This window comes from Tupaia chinensis, unplaced genomic scaffold, assembly GCF_000334495.1.
Source record: "Tupaia chinensis unplaced genomic scaffold, TupChi_1.0 Scaffold000226_1, whole genome shotgun sequence".
Taxonomy (NCBI): domain Eukaryota; kingdom Metazoa; phylum Chordata; class Mammalia; order Scandentia; family Tupaiidae; genus Tupaia; species Tupaia belangeri.
The window spans coordinates 3882860-3895471 of NW_006159701.1; the positions used below are offsets into that span (position 1 = coordinate 3882860).

At 41.8% G+C, this 12612-nt stretch overlaps 1 protein-coding gene across 1 annotated transcript in view; it reads left to right on the plus strand.

The window, feature by feature from the left end:
* Positions 1 to 280: 280 nt before the first annotated feature.
* CCDC117 (coiled-coil domain containing 117) overlaps positions 281 to 12612 on the plus strand; it is a gene marked incomplete at its 5' end in the record, with an annotated part of 18080 nt that continues 5748 nt past the window's right edge. The window contains 3 exon segments of the mRNA XM_006147888.2: positions 281 to 331; positions 9982 to 10206; positions 11754 to 11891. Coding sequence (XP_006147950.2) covers positions 281 to 331; positions 9982 to 10206; positions 11754 to 11891 — 414 coding nt within the window.

The following is a 12612-nucleotide window of genomic DNA, read 5'->3' on the forward strand; positions in this document are numbered from 1 at the left end:
GGGCGGTGCACGGCGTTTGCTGAGCGCTTTTCCCTGCCGTGCTCTTCCCGAGTCTGTTTCCCCTTCTCATGACACCGGAAGTTTGCTTTCAATGTCTGGTCATGTCGGGGCCGTCCGACGTCACCTGGCTTACCTTGTGGCGTGTATCCATCCCAGTTAGCTAGGGAAGGGACGTTTGCTACGTGCGGGAGAAGTAAGATGATTTGGAGGAAGAAAGGGGATGCAGAAGCACAAGCCCAACCTCAGTTCACTGATGTTTTATTTGTTTTTGTTTTAACAGTGTTTCAGTTCACTATAAAAAAAAACACAAGAGAGAAGACGACGATGATGAGTAAGTTTCAGGGGCCATTTATTAACTTTATGAACATTGTTAACTTAATCTGTGTCCCTATTTTTTTCTTTTAAAGGTTTTTTTTTTGGTGTGTTTTTTAGCACAGGACACATGCGTTCACCAGAGAGAAAGAGAGAGAGACAATTGAGATGGAAAGTGAGAGATTACACCTACCCCGCAGGATGGCCTGGCCCATCTCTTGTGTTTTTGGGCATGTGCACATGCCCAATGTGATTTTGATGCCATCGGGTTTGGGACCGAAAAAGAGAGAGAGACTCATTGATATGGAAAATGAGAAATTAACAGACACTGCCAGGATGATGGCCTGACCAAGCTCCTCTCAGGAATTCGGGCATGCTCACACACACAACGTGATTTTTGAAGCCATCTGGTCTGGGACTAAAACCACTCACCATGTGATTTGTGATCTTCAAGCTGCTGGGTCCGGTTCTTGAACCCTGCTGGGCCATGTAGGAATCTAGCACCTTAACCACCATGCCACGTGGCCCCACTAAACTACTTGTTTTAAGTGAAAAGATAAAAACATTAGGTATATTGCTGAAAGGAGAAACAAAAAATGAGTAAAATTGATTGCCTTTTAGGGAAAGTAAATGGTTGGCTGACAGAAACTTGACTCTGGTGGTAACTTAGTTTTAAATTTGAAACATGTTGTTATTAGGTACACAAAGTAAAAGTGTTCATAAGGTAATTAATGGAAAGTCTTAAATTCTATATTCTTAGTTCTCTACAGAGAGGCAAGGCCAGTTACCTGTTTTCCTATTTCTTTTGTGTAAGATAATCTAAAAACATTATAATTGCATATGCTTGTATGTGTGTGTGGCGGGGATGGTTTTTGCTTTAGGGCATGCACTTGCCAGAAAGGCAAAAAGTAAGAAATTACCACCACCACCACCACCCCCAGGGGACGACACACTGCAATCCCTTCTCCTCATCCTTTTGGGATCTTCTGCATGCTTGCATGTACACGTACCAGGTGTGAGTTTTAAGCCACCAGGACTAGGCCTCTAACCAGGGTGGACTACTGGGAGTCCAGTAATGTAACCATTATGCCTTCTGCTGGCCCCTATCTTCTGTTTTTATTTATTTAAAAGGTTTTTGCCATAGGGTGTGTGTGTGCTCACCAGAAAGATAGACCAGGAAAGTGAGAACCGCCCTCACTTCAGGGATGGCCATACCACAATCCTTTTTCCATGGGTATGCATGCACACATGCTAGCATAATTTTTGAACCACCAGGTCTGGGACTTGAACCACAATCCCCAGTGTGAAAGTTCAGCAATGTAACCACTATGCCATTTGTTGCCCCCCCCCCCTTTTTTTTAATTGCCAGAGGATGAGAGCACATGTGCCCTACCTGCTTTTCCAGCTGCCTAAAACTGGGATTCAAATTGCAGTTGGCATGTTCCCTTAACTACTAGTCTAGGGCTTACCCTAAGCCTCTGGTTTTCCACATTTGTAGAAAGATACTATTTACATTACATTACTTACCATATTCCTTTGGTTTTCCACATTTGTATATAGATACTATTTACATTGTGTAATGCATTGCTCTTGTCATTTTACTTTCCTATAGCTTGTTCCATATCAATAAGCAGCATTCTATATCATTTCTTTTTCTCAATAGTTGAATGATACTCTGTTGTAGGACTAGGTATATAGATAATAGCCAGTCTTGTGTTGATGGATTTCTGGATTATTTCATAGTTTTGGCTATTACTAACAAATCTACCATGACTATTCTTTTGAAGTTCTTTGTATATGTTTTCAAGTACATGAATGGATTCCTTAATGCACAATTGCTGGCTGTAAGGAATGTGCAGTTTAAATTTTGAATAAGAGTAGTTGCCAATTTAAGAATTATGTCATTTGTTGTTACTCTTTTTTTTTTTTAAGACGTTTTTGCCTAAGGGTGTGTGCATTTCCTAGAGAGACAGGCAGTGAGACGGAAAGTGAGAAGTCACCCTCTGGGGGGATGACCACGCCACAATCCTTTCTCTTATAATCTTTTCTCTTCCATTCTTCTGAGGTCGTGGGCACACAAGCACATGCACCAGCTTTGTTTTTCAAGCCCCCAGGCCTGGGATTCAAACCACAGTTGTCCGTGTGGGAGTCCAGCAGCAAAACTGTTATGCCATCTACTGGTCTTTTGTTATAATTTTCAAAGGGTTATTTATTCAGCTTTATTTATTATTATTATTATTATTTTTAAATTTGGCCAGAAAGAGAGAGAGACAGGGAAATTGAGAAAGCAAAGTGCCAGGTCCTGGATTCAAACCATTTGGGAGTCTAACACCTTAACTACCATGCCACCTGCCAACCTCTTCTTTTTTTTTTTTTTAAAGAATTATTTAATTCTATTTATTATTATTTTTTTTTTTTTCATCTGACCAGAGAGAGAGAAAAGGAAAGCAAGCCGCCAGGTCCAGGACTTGAAGCATGGTTGGCCATGTGGGAATCCAGCACCTGTAACCACCATACCACCTGCCGGCCCCAGACAGCCCCTTTTCAAAGTTTTAGCCACAACTTAACAAATTGCTGAAAAAAAATTGTAGCTCACAGATAGGCAGTCTAATATAAAAAGGCATAAAAGAGTTCCCCAAAGAATATATCCAAGTGACTAACCAAATGAAAAAGTGTTCTACCTCATTAGTTTTTAGAGAAATGCATGATTTTTTTTAAGAATTATTTTACTTAACTTTATTTACATATTCATTTTTTTTTAATTTGACCAGAGAGGGACAGAATGAGAGAAAAAGTGACCAAACAAACCACCAGGTACGGGATTCAAACTGCAGTCAGCCATGTGGGAGTCCATTGCCCTTAACCACCATACCACCTGCTGTCCTGAGAAATGCATGTCTTTAAAAAATTTTGCCAGAGGACTGGGACCAGCAGGTGATATGGTGGTTAAGGTGTTGGACACTCCCACATGGTTCGAGCCTCAAATTTGGTGACTTGCTTTTTCTCTCTCTGTCTCTCTCTGGTCAAATTAAAATGAATGAATAAATAAAATAAATCTTAAAAAACATTTTGTTAGCGGGCACATGTATTCACCCAAAGAGAGCATGAGAGTGAGAGAGAAGGTGAGAAAGCACCCCCTCCCTCTTATGGGTAATGGTCACACAGTAATCCCTTCTCTGTTTCCACCTTTCAGAATATTATGCCTGCATATGCATGCTCCCCATGTGTGGTGTTTTTTTTTGTTTTTTTTTTTTTTGAGAGATTTTCACTGTAGGGCGCGTGCACTCGCCAGACAGACAGAGAGAGACATAGAGACAGAAAGCGAGAAATCACCCCCCAGGGGGGATGGTCACGCTGCAATCCCTTCTCCTCCATTCTCCTCTCGGGATCTTGGGCACGCACGCACACGCGCCCGGCGTGAGTTTTAAGCCACCGGGTCCGGGACACGAACCACAGTCGACTACGTGGGAGTCCAGCGACATAGCCATTACGCTAACTGCTGGTTCCCCCCATGTGTTTTTTCATGCTACTGAGTCTATGACCTGGTGGTTAAAGGAGATGAATCTCACATAGCTGATTGCATGGTTTGAATCCCAGGCCCAGTGGTTTGAGAAACACACTGGGTGCTTATGTGTGCTAAAAATCCTACAGGATGGAGAAATGAAGGAGGAAGGGGATTGTAGCATAACTATGCCCCATTGTGGGGTGCTTTATTTTTTATTTGAGGGGTGCTTTCTCCCTCTTCCTCTCTTTGAGTGTACATGCCTGCTGGCAAATTAAAAGTAAGTAAATAAAGCCACAATGAAATAACACTTTACCAACCAGATACTAGAATGCATTTGGAGTGCCAGGACCTCTCAAACACTGTGTAAGTTGGTGCAGGTACTTGGGAAAACAATTTGGCATCATATAATAAAGTGGAAGGCATGCATCCCCTTTATCCAATAGTTTCCTTCCTGAGTATGTACCTTAGAAAAGTTCATACACATGCACACTGGGAGACATAAACAAGAAAGTCCAAAGCATTCTTTTTTTTTTTTTTTTTTAAAGAGGTTTTTGCTATAGGGCACGTGTGCTTGCCAGACAGAGAGAGACAGAAAGTGAGAAATCACCCCCTAGGGGGGATGGCCACGCTGCAATCCCTTTTCCATACCCCTCTCAGGTTCTTGGGCATGCACACACATGCGCCCGGCGTGAGTTTTAAGCCACCAGGTCCGGGATGCGAACCGCAGTCAACTACGTGGGAGTCCAGCGACAAAGCCATTACGCTAACTGCTGGTCCCCAGTCCAAAGCATTCTTGTTCATGGTAGCACAAAACGAAACCACTCAAATATCTCAACAACAAAGTGGCTAAAATAAACTACAGAATCAAGCAATGGAGTTCTATATAGGGAAAACAAGTATACTTCCAATGTTATGTGTCTTAAAAGCATGTCATAAACAAAAACATTGCAAGAACATATACAGTATAGTTCCCTAAATGCACATTTCAAAACAGGCAAAAGTGAATGTTCCTGTCTAAGAATTCATATTTATGTATTAGATCTAACTACGTTGGGATTCCTCTGCCCCAGCCTTTCTACCAGCCAGGATCGTAGGGGCACTGCTACCCCAGCATGTTCAGGTAGGTCCAGAATCTGAATCTGAATCTGGGCCTGCCATATAGCTACAGCATTATGCAGTGGCTCCCTACTCTCTGTACAACTAAAGATGAGCCCAATATTTACATTTTTTATTGCCTTGGGATTGCTGTGGATAACACAGAACCTTTTTGCTTTCACTTTTTGGGGTTCTATTTGAGGTGTTATTGAGTGGAATGTTCCAGTGCTAATATAAATAAGACAAAACTGGGGGACTATTGGCTTAAAAAGTTAACCATCAGGACCAGCAGGTGGCATGGTGCTTAAGGCCGGGACTTCCATATGGCTGACTGCAGTTTGAATCATGGACCTGGCAACTTTCTCTTGCTCACACTCACTCTCTCTCTGGTACATGTGCTCTATAGCAAATTTTGAAAATAGCAATAATAAATAAAATGAACTATCTATAGGCCAGCAGGTGGCATAAAGGTTAAGGCAGCAGGATTGCTTGTGGTTGACTGTGCATTTAGATTTCCAAACCCAGTGGCTTGGAAATTCACACTGGGGACCAGCAGTTAGCGTAATGGCTATGTCTCTGGACTCCCATGTAGTCGACCATGGTTCGCGTCTCGGACCCAGTGGCTTAAAACTTATGTCGGGCACATGTACATGCGTGCGTGCCCAAGATCCCGAGAGGAGAATGGAGGAGAAGAGATTGCAGCATGGCCATCCCCCCTGGGGGGTGATTTCTTGCTTTCTGTCTCTATCTCTGTCTGTCTGGCGAGCGCATGCACCCTATAACAAAAAACCTCTCCAAAAAAAGAAGAAGAAAAGAAAATTCACACTGTATATGCCTAAAAGCCCCAGAAGAGAAGGGACTATGCATGGCCATTCCCCCAGGAGGGGATTTCTCACTGTCTCTCTGCCATGGATATAAAAAAATGTTAACCACTTGTAATTTACAAATGGAGCAGCTGAAGCTCTGGAAGAACACAGGGTTAGAGATTTTGTTGTATAATGCCCAGAAGTGTGCTGCTCCAGCTGCTATGTTCATCAGTCTTATCAGCACCTGTAAGTCTGTTAGATCACATTTTCTTGGGAATTTATTCACAACATGTACCTCCAGGGAAATAATTTAACTGGAATCTAATTTGGGTTAGAAGGGAAAACCCAGCTCTTCTTTATGTTTTAATTTTTTCAGTAATTATTTATATTTTTACCAAAATGCACGTGTGCTGGCCAGAGAGAGAATAGAGGGAAAATGAGAAATTACCCCCTGTGAGGGATGGCCACACCATAGTTTCTTCTCCTTCTCCTTTTGGTATTTTGGGCATTCAAGACCCAGCATGATTTTTAGGCTGCAAGGTCCAGGATTCGAACTACTGGGTCAGCCATATGAGATCCAGCATCTTAACTACCATTCTACCTGGCTGCCACAAACTTAATTTTTTTAAGTTAACAGATGATAATTGTACTTGACAGGGGCGGGGGGGAAGGAGTAGTGGTGGTTGTAAAATATGAATGGTCTTCAGAAAGTTAGTGGAAACATGGGATTAAAATCTAAGTTCATGGAACTAGCAGATGGAGTAATGGTTGTGTCACTGGACTCCCATGTAGCTGATCACCGTTCAAATCCTGGACCCGGTGACTTAAAACTCAGGCAAAGCGCATGCCCAAAATCCTGAGAGGAGAATGGAGAAGGGATTGACACATGGCCATCCCCCCAGGTGGTGATGGCTCGTTTTCTGTCTCTCTGTCTCCCCAGTGAGTGCACACACCCTATAGCAAAAAAATCTCTCTCAGAAAAAGCTTATTATTTGAGTTTCTTTGGGCCAGGAGATGACATAGTGGTCACCTTGCTGGACTCCCACATGGCCAACTATAGTTTGAGTTCCAGACCCCGTGGCTTGAAACTTACAGGGTGAGTGCACACATACCTAAAATCCTGGGAGGGGTTTTATGTGGAGGGGAAGCAATTGTAGCATGACCATTCCCCCTAAAGGTGATTTTTCACTTCGCCTGCCACTGTTTGTTTTTTTTAATTTTCTCTCTCTCTGGTGAGTGCAGGTACCCTAACGCAAAAACCTCTATAAAAAGCAGTGTGAAAAAGAACAAAAAAAAGCAGTGTGAATTTATTTTGATGCAAAATTTTTGAAATCCACTCCTGGTTTTTTGATATTACACATTTTTCTGAACTTTTTTTTTTTTTTGAGAGGTTTTTCTTATTGGGCACGTGCACTCGCCAGAAAGACAGAGAAATACAGAGAGATAGAAAGCGAGAAATCACCCCCCAGAGGGGATGGCCATGCCGCAATCCCTTCTCCTCCATTCTCCTCTCAGGATCTTGGGCACGCACGCACACGCGCCCGGCGTGAGTTTAAGCCACCGGATCCGGGACTTGAACCATGGTCCACTACATGGGAGTCCAGCAACATAGCCATTATGCTAACCGCTGGTCCCTTTCTGAACTTTTGAAAACTATTTACACACCACTTCCTTTGACCCTTAGGACATGAAGCTGTGGTAGCCATTAATGATTTTTTTTTTCCAGACCTGTGTTCTGGTCTTGGGATAGCACTTAATGATGCCCAGGCAGTTCTGCACTTTTCATCTACAGACTTAAGTAGAACAGAGTCAGTGTCTATTTAACATTCCACTGACTCTAGGCACATAGTAATATTTTCTGATACTAGTTCGCGAAAGGAGCTTGAGCAGCCAAACTTCCTTTAGGAGACAGAAGGGTTTAGTGAAATGACAAAGGTGGAACTTGGGTGCTTTGGTCCTAACATACAACTCACAACTATACTGAAACTTAGGAGAGGCCAGGTTAGCTTTTCAAGGTTCTAGTTTCCAAATCTCCAAAAGAAAGAAATCGGATTTGTTGAATTCTCAGGTTTCTTGCTTAGTGTATGTGAAGTGAAGATAGTATGTTACAAGTTTGGAGAAAAGTGGACCACATCATTGGTTGAGGGCTTAAAAATGAAATGACAGCCTCTGACATTTTAGAGGAGTTCAGGAAATGAAAGGTATCAGTTGCACCTGTAGTACATGGAACAGACCTGATGATGTGTCCTAAGGCATTTTAGGATATATGCCAAACCACCTCCCCGTATATTTGATGTGGAGCAGAAACAGTACAACAAAATATATCTGGTGTTGAGATGCTATTTTATAATTTGTTTTAAGAATTATTTTATTTTGTTTATTATTAGTATTGTTTTTTAATTTGCTGTGGGGCATGTGCACTCACTAGAGGAAGACAGAGAGGGAAAGTGAGAAAGAAAGCTGCCAGGTCTGGGACTCAAACCACAGTTTGACATGTGAGAGTCCAGCACCTTAGCCACCATGCCACCTGCTGGCCCTGATATTTTGTTTCTTTCTTTTTTAAGAGAGATGTTTGTTCTAGGATGCGTGCATTTGTTAGAGACAGACAGAAAGCGAGAAATCGCCCCTTGAAGGGATGGCCATGCTGCAATCCCTTCTCCTCTATTCTCTTGGAATCTTGGGCACGCATGAACTTGCACCCAGCGTGAGCTTTAAGCCACCAGGTCCAGGACTCAAATAGCAGTCGACTATGTGGGTATCCAGCAACATAACCATTACACCATCCCTTTTTTTGTTTTGTTTTGTTTTGCTAGAGGGTATGAGCCCTTGCAGGAAACAGAGATTGAGGGGAGTGAGAAAGCACCGCTCATGTGGGATGATCATGGTGCAATCCCTTCTTCATTCTCCTCTCAGGATTTTGGGCACAAACATGCACAGCCTGATATGTTTCTCAAGCTGCCAGGTTTTAGACTTGAATGGTGCCATCAGACGTATGGGATCCAGCCACCTTAACCACTACACCACTGGCTAGTCTGACTTTTGGTTACTTTACATTCCAATTAACCGTTCCTAAAAACAGATAAGAAAGAACAACATTTTCTCACATTGAAAATTCATAACGTGGGGCCAGCAGGTGGTATGGTAATTAAGAGCACTGGACTCCCATATGGCTGACTGCAGTTTGAGTCCTGGACCTGGTGACTTGCTTTCTCACTTTCTCTTACTCTGTGTCCCTCTGTAGTCACATTAAAATAAATAAGTAAATAAAACTAAATAAAATAATTCTTTTTTTTTTTTGGGGGGGGGGAGAGGTTTTCGCTATAGGGCGCGTGCGCTCGCCAGACAGACAGAGAGAGACATAGAGACAGAAAGCGAGCAATCACCCCCCAGGGGGGTTGGTCACGCCGCAATCCCTTCTCCTCCATTCTCCTCTCGAGATCTTGGGCACGCACGCACGCGCGCCCGGCGTGAGATTTAAGCCACCGGGTCCGAGACGCGAACCGCGGTCGACTACGTGGGAGTCCAGCGACATAGCCATTACACTAACTGCTGGTTCCCGAAATAAAATAATTCTTAAAAACTAAAAAAATTAAAAGAAAATTCATAACTCAGGGGCTGGCAGGTAGTATGGTGGTTAAGGTGCTGGCCAACCACAGTTTGAGTCATGGATCTGACAGTTTTTTCTCACTTTCCCTCTCTCTGTTTGTCTCTGACCAAATTAAAAATCTTAATAATAAACAGTTAAATAATTATTTGAAAAATAGAGATAGTTTATAATCTGAGAAGACTTAACTCTTGCAAGTGCAGCTTAATTTGACAAAAAGCAGTGAAAGACAATATTTCTGTGAGATTACGAGAATGAGAAAAGGAAAATGTATGCTTTTCTATCTTGTAATCACACAGTATCAAGAAAACTAAAGTAGTTTTATTTTTATTTTTATTTTTAAATTATTGATCAGAGGCCCAGCTACCATGGCACAACTTGGAGGCTGCATGGGGTGTCCAGATTCAGTACTGGCCCAATTTAAACAGGCTGGGCCTGGAGGTATGCATCTGTGGTCCTAGCTGACTTAGAGACTAGGTCAGGAAGGATACTGCTAACAGAGAAATTCTGTCAGAAATACCTCTCTCTCCTGTATATGCTTACCTGCACGTGTACTCACATTAAACATTTTTTTTTATTAGAAATGAGGATTATGTATATTTAATTTATATTGGTTGGGATTTTCATTAAATTTTGCCTTTTTTGTTTTCTTTTTCTAGTTGTCCAGCAAGAAAGAAAAGACTAACTGAAGCAGATCTCTGTGCTGGCCCTAATGACTGGATTCTTTGTGCACACCAGGATGTAGAAGGTCATGGAGTAAGTTCATGCACTGGTGGCCTTTCCATACCTGGCATGTTAGATGTTACATGTGAAGAAATGGATCAGACAACTGGAGAACCACAGTGTGAAGTTGCCCGAAGAAGGCTTCAGGAGATTGAAGACAGGTAAACGGGTAGTGTGTATTACTGGCTTCTTGTTCCTACATCTATTTTTATTTGTAATTTTTTTTTTAGATGTTTTTGCCATAGGGTATAGAGAGCAGTCAATTTGAAAACATGTGATTAAAACATGTGGCCTGTAGACACATGCAGAAATGCTCTTCCGCTTCTGTAAGCTATTTTAGCAGGTCTGTTGAGAAGTATTTACATATGAAAGCAGTATTTGCTTGTTGTTAATGGTTGTTTTTTGTTGTTGTTGTTGATATTCAATACTCTAAATCACATGCGTTTATTAGATTGTCCCCCCCAAAAGATTTTAAAAAGTATATGGCGCCAGTCATTTTCACATCTTTAGACGATTTACATGCAGAAACAACTGGCTTTACATTCCGATTTCTCCCTCCTTATTCTCTTTGCATTTCATTTCCTTCTTCCCCATTCCTTTTCCATCCCATTTTTCTCTTCCCCCATTTTCTGCCCTTTACAGGAATAAACCTGAGACTGGTTCTGGTCGCAACTTCTCCATCAGAGAAGCTGTGCCCACCCAATCCTCGCTTTTCTATACTTGTGTGTCTTTGTGTGTTTGTTAATGCATCTATTTCTAATCCACAGCCTTTCCCACTCAAAAAAAACGTGTTCGTTCCGAGCTGGTCCCAGTAATATGGCATATGCACTTGTCAGATAAAGAGACAGTGAGGGGGAAAATGAGAAATCACCCCTGGATGAATGGCCACGCTGCAATACCTTCTCCACCATTCTCCTCTCACGATCTTAGGCACACATGCACTCAGCATGAGTTTGAAGCCACCAGGCCCAGGACTAGAAGTGTAGTTGGCCATGTGGGAGTCCTCCCATGTGGGAGGCCAGCACCTTCGCTGGCCCCTTTATGTAACATCTTTTAAGCTAATCTGATTTATCATTTGGAGATACCTTGATCCTCAACTTCTCAGAGAGACTATAAACCTAGGGAATTCAAAGTGTGTACTTAAATGTTAAATTGATTCTTCTTGTAATAATAAACATTTTGGGGACCAGCACTCGACAAGGAGGTTAAGACGTAGGACTCTCACCGACCAACTGCGGTTTGAGTGCCTGACCTAAAGGCTTGAAAATCATGCTGGGCACATATGCATGCGTGGCTAAAATCCCAAGAAGAGAATGGAGAAGAAATTTATGCATGGCCATCCCCTCTGGGGGGTGATTTCTCACTTTGCATCACTGTCTCTCTCAAGCGCACACTCCCTATGGCAAAAAATAAATAAATAAATAAAATTAATAAGCATTTTTACTTACCGTCTCTCAATATAGTTTTTGGTTTAGGAGATCGTTTTCTGGACTACATTTTTCAAATGTAATTGTATGTAAAATATTTTTGCTAAATTGAAATGTTGAACAATCATGTAAAGTAGTACTTTTCCATCCAGGTATAGCCTCGTTTTCTTCTTGGCTTTTGCAATAGCACCTGTTGATTTTATCTTTTTTAGTTTTAAAATTTTGTCCAGTTGTTTATAAAATATATAATAGCATAATCCTCTGCTTCTGCTCTTATTTAGGATAATTGATGAAGATGAAGAAGTTGAAGCTGACAGACACATTAACCATCTCCCCAGTCTTGTCCTTTCTGATACTATGAAAACAGGCTTAAAGAGGGAATTTGATGAAGTTTTTACAAAGAAAATGATTGAGTCCATGTAAGTTTGGGTACCTGATTTGCATTTAATTATGATTTTGGAGGGAACACCTAGAATCTCTAGGTAGTCTGTTCTATTTTAATCAGTTCTTCATCTCTTGATCACTAGGCAAGTGAAAGCACAATAGATTTTATATTTAGTTCAGGTTGGAGACAGGTTCTTTCTTAGTTTATTGGGAATGCCTTGCAAACAATAATGTGAAGTATACAGGAATGGCCACCTTGCCTACTTAGCCCTTGGTTCTTTTGAAGTACTGAAATGCACTCTAGTCTAATACTTGAAAGTAGGAGAACTCATTTTCTTTCTTTCTTTTTTCTTTCTTTCTTTCTTTCTTTTTTTTTTTTTTTTTTTTTTGAGAACCCATTTTCTTAAGTTCTTCTGATAGGATTTAGGAACTACAATTATTTTTTTTTTATTTATTTATTTTTTGGAGAGTTTTTTGTTATAGGGCGTGTGCACTCCCCAGAAAGACAGAGAGACAGAAAGCGAGAAATCACCCCCCGGGGGGGGTGGGCACGCCGCAATCCCTTCTCCTCCATTCTCCTCTTGGGATCTTGTGCATGCACGCAAACATGCCCGGCGTGAGTTTAAGCCACCAGGGCCAGGACTCGAACCGCTGTCGACTACATGGGAGTCCAGCGACATAGCCATTATGCTGACTGCTGGTCCCTAGGAACTATGATTTTTTTTAATTCTTAGAGAGTATGTACACTTGCCAGGG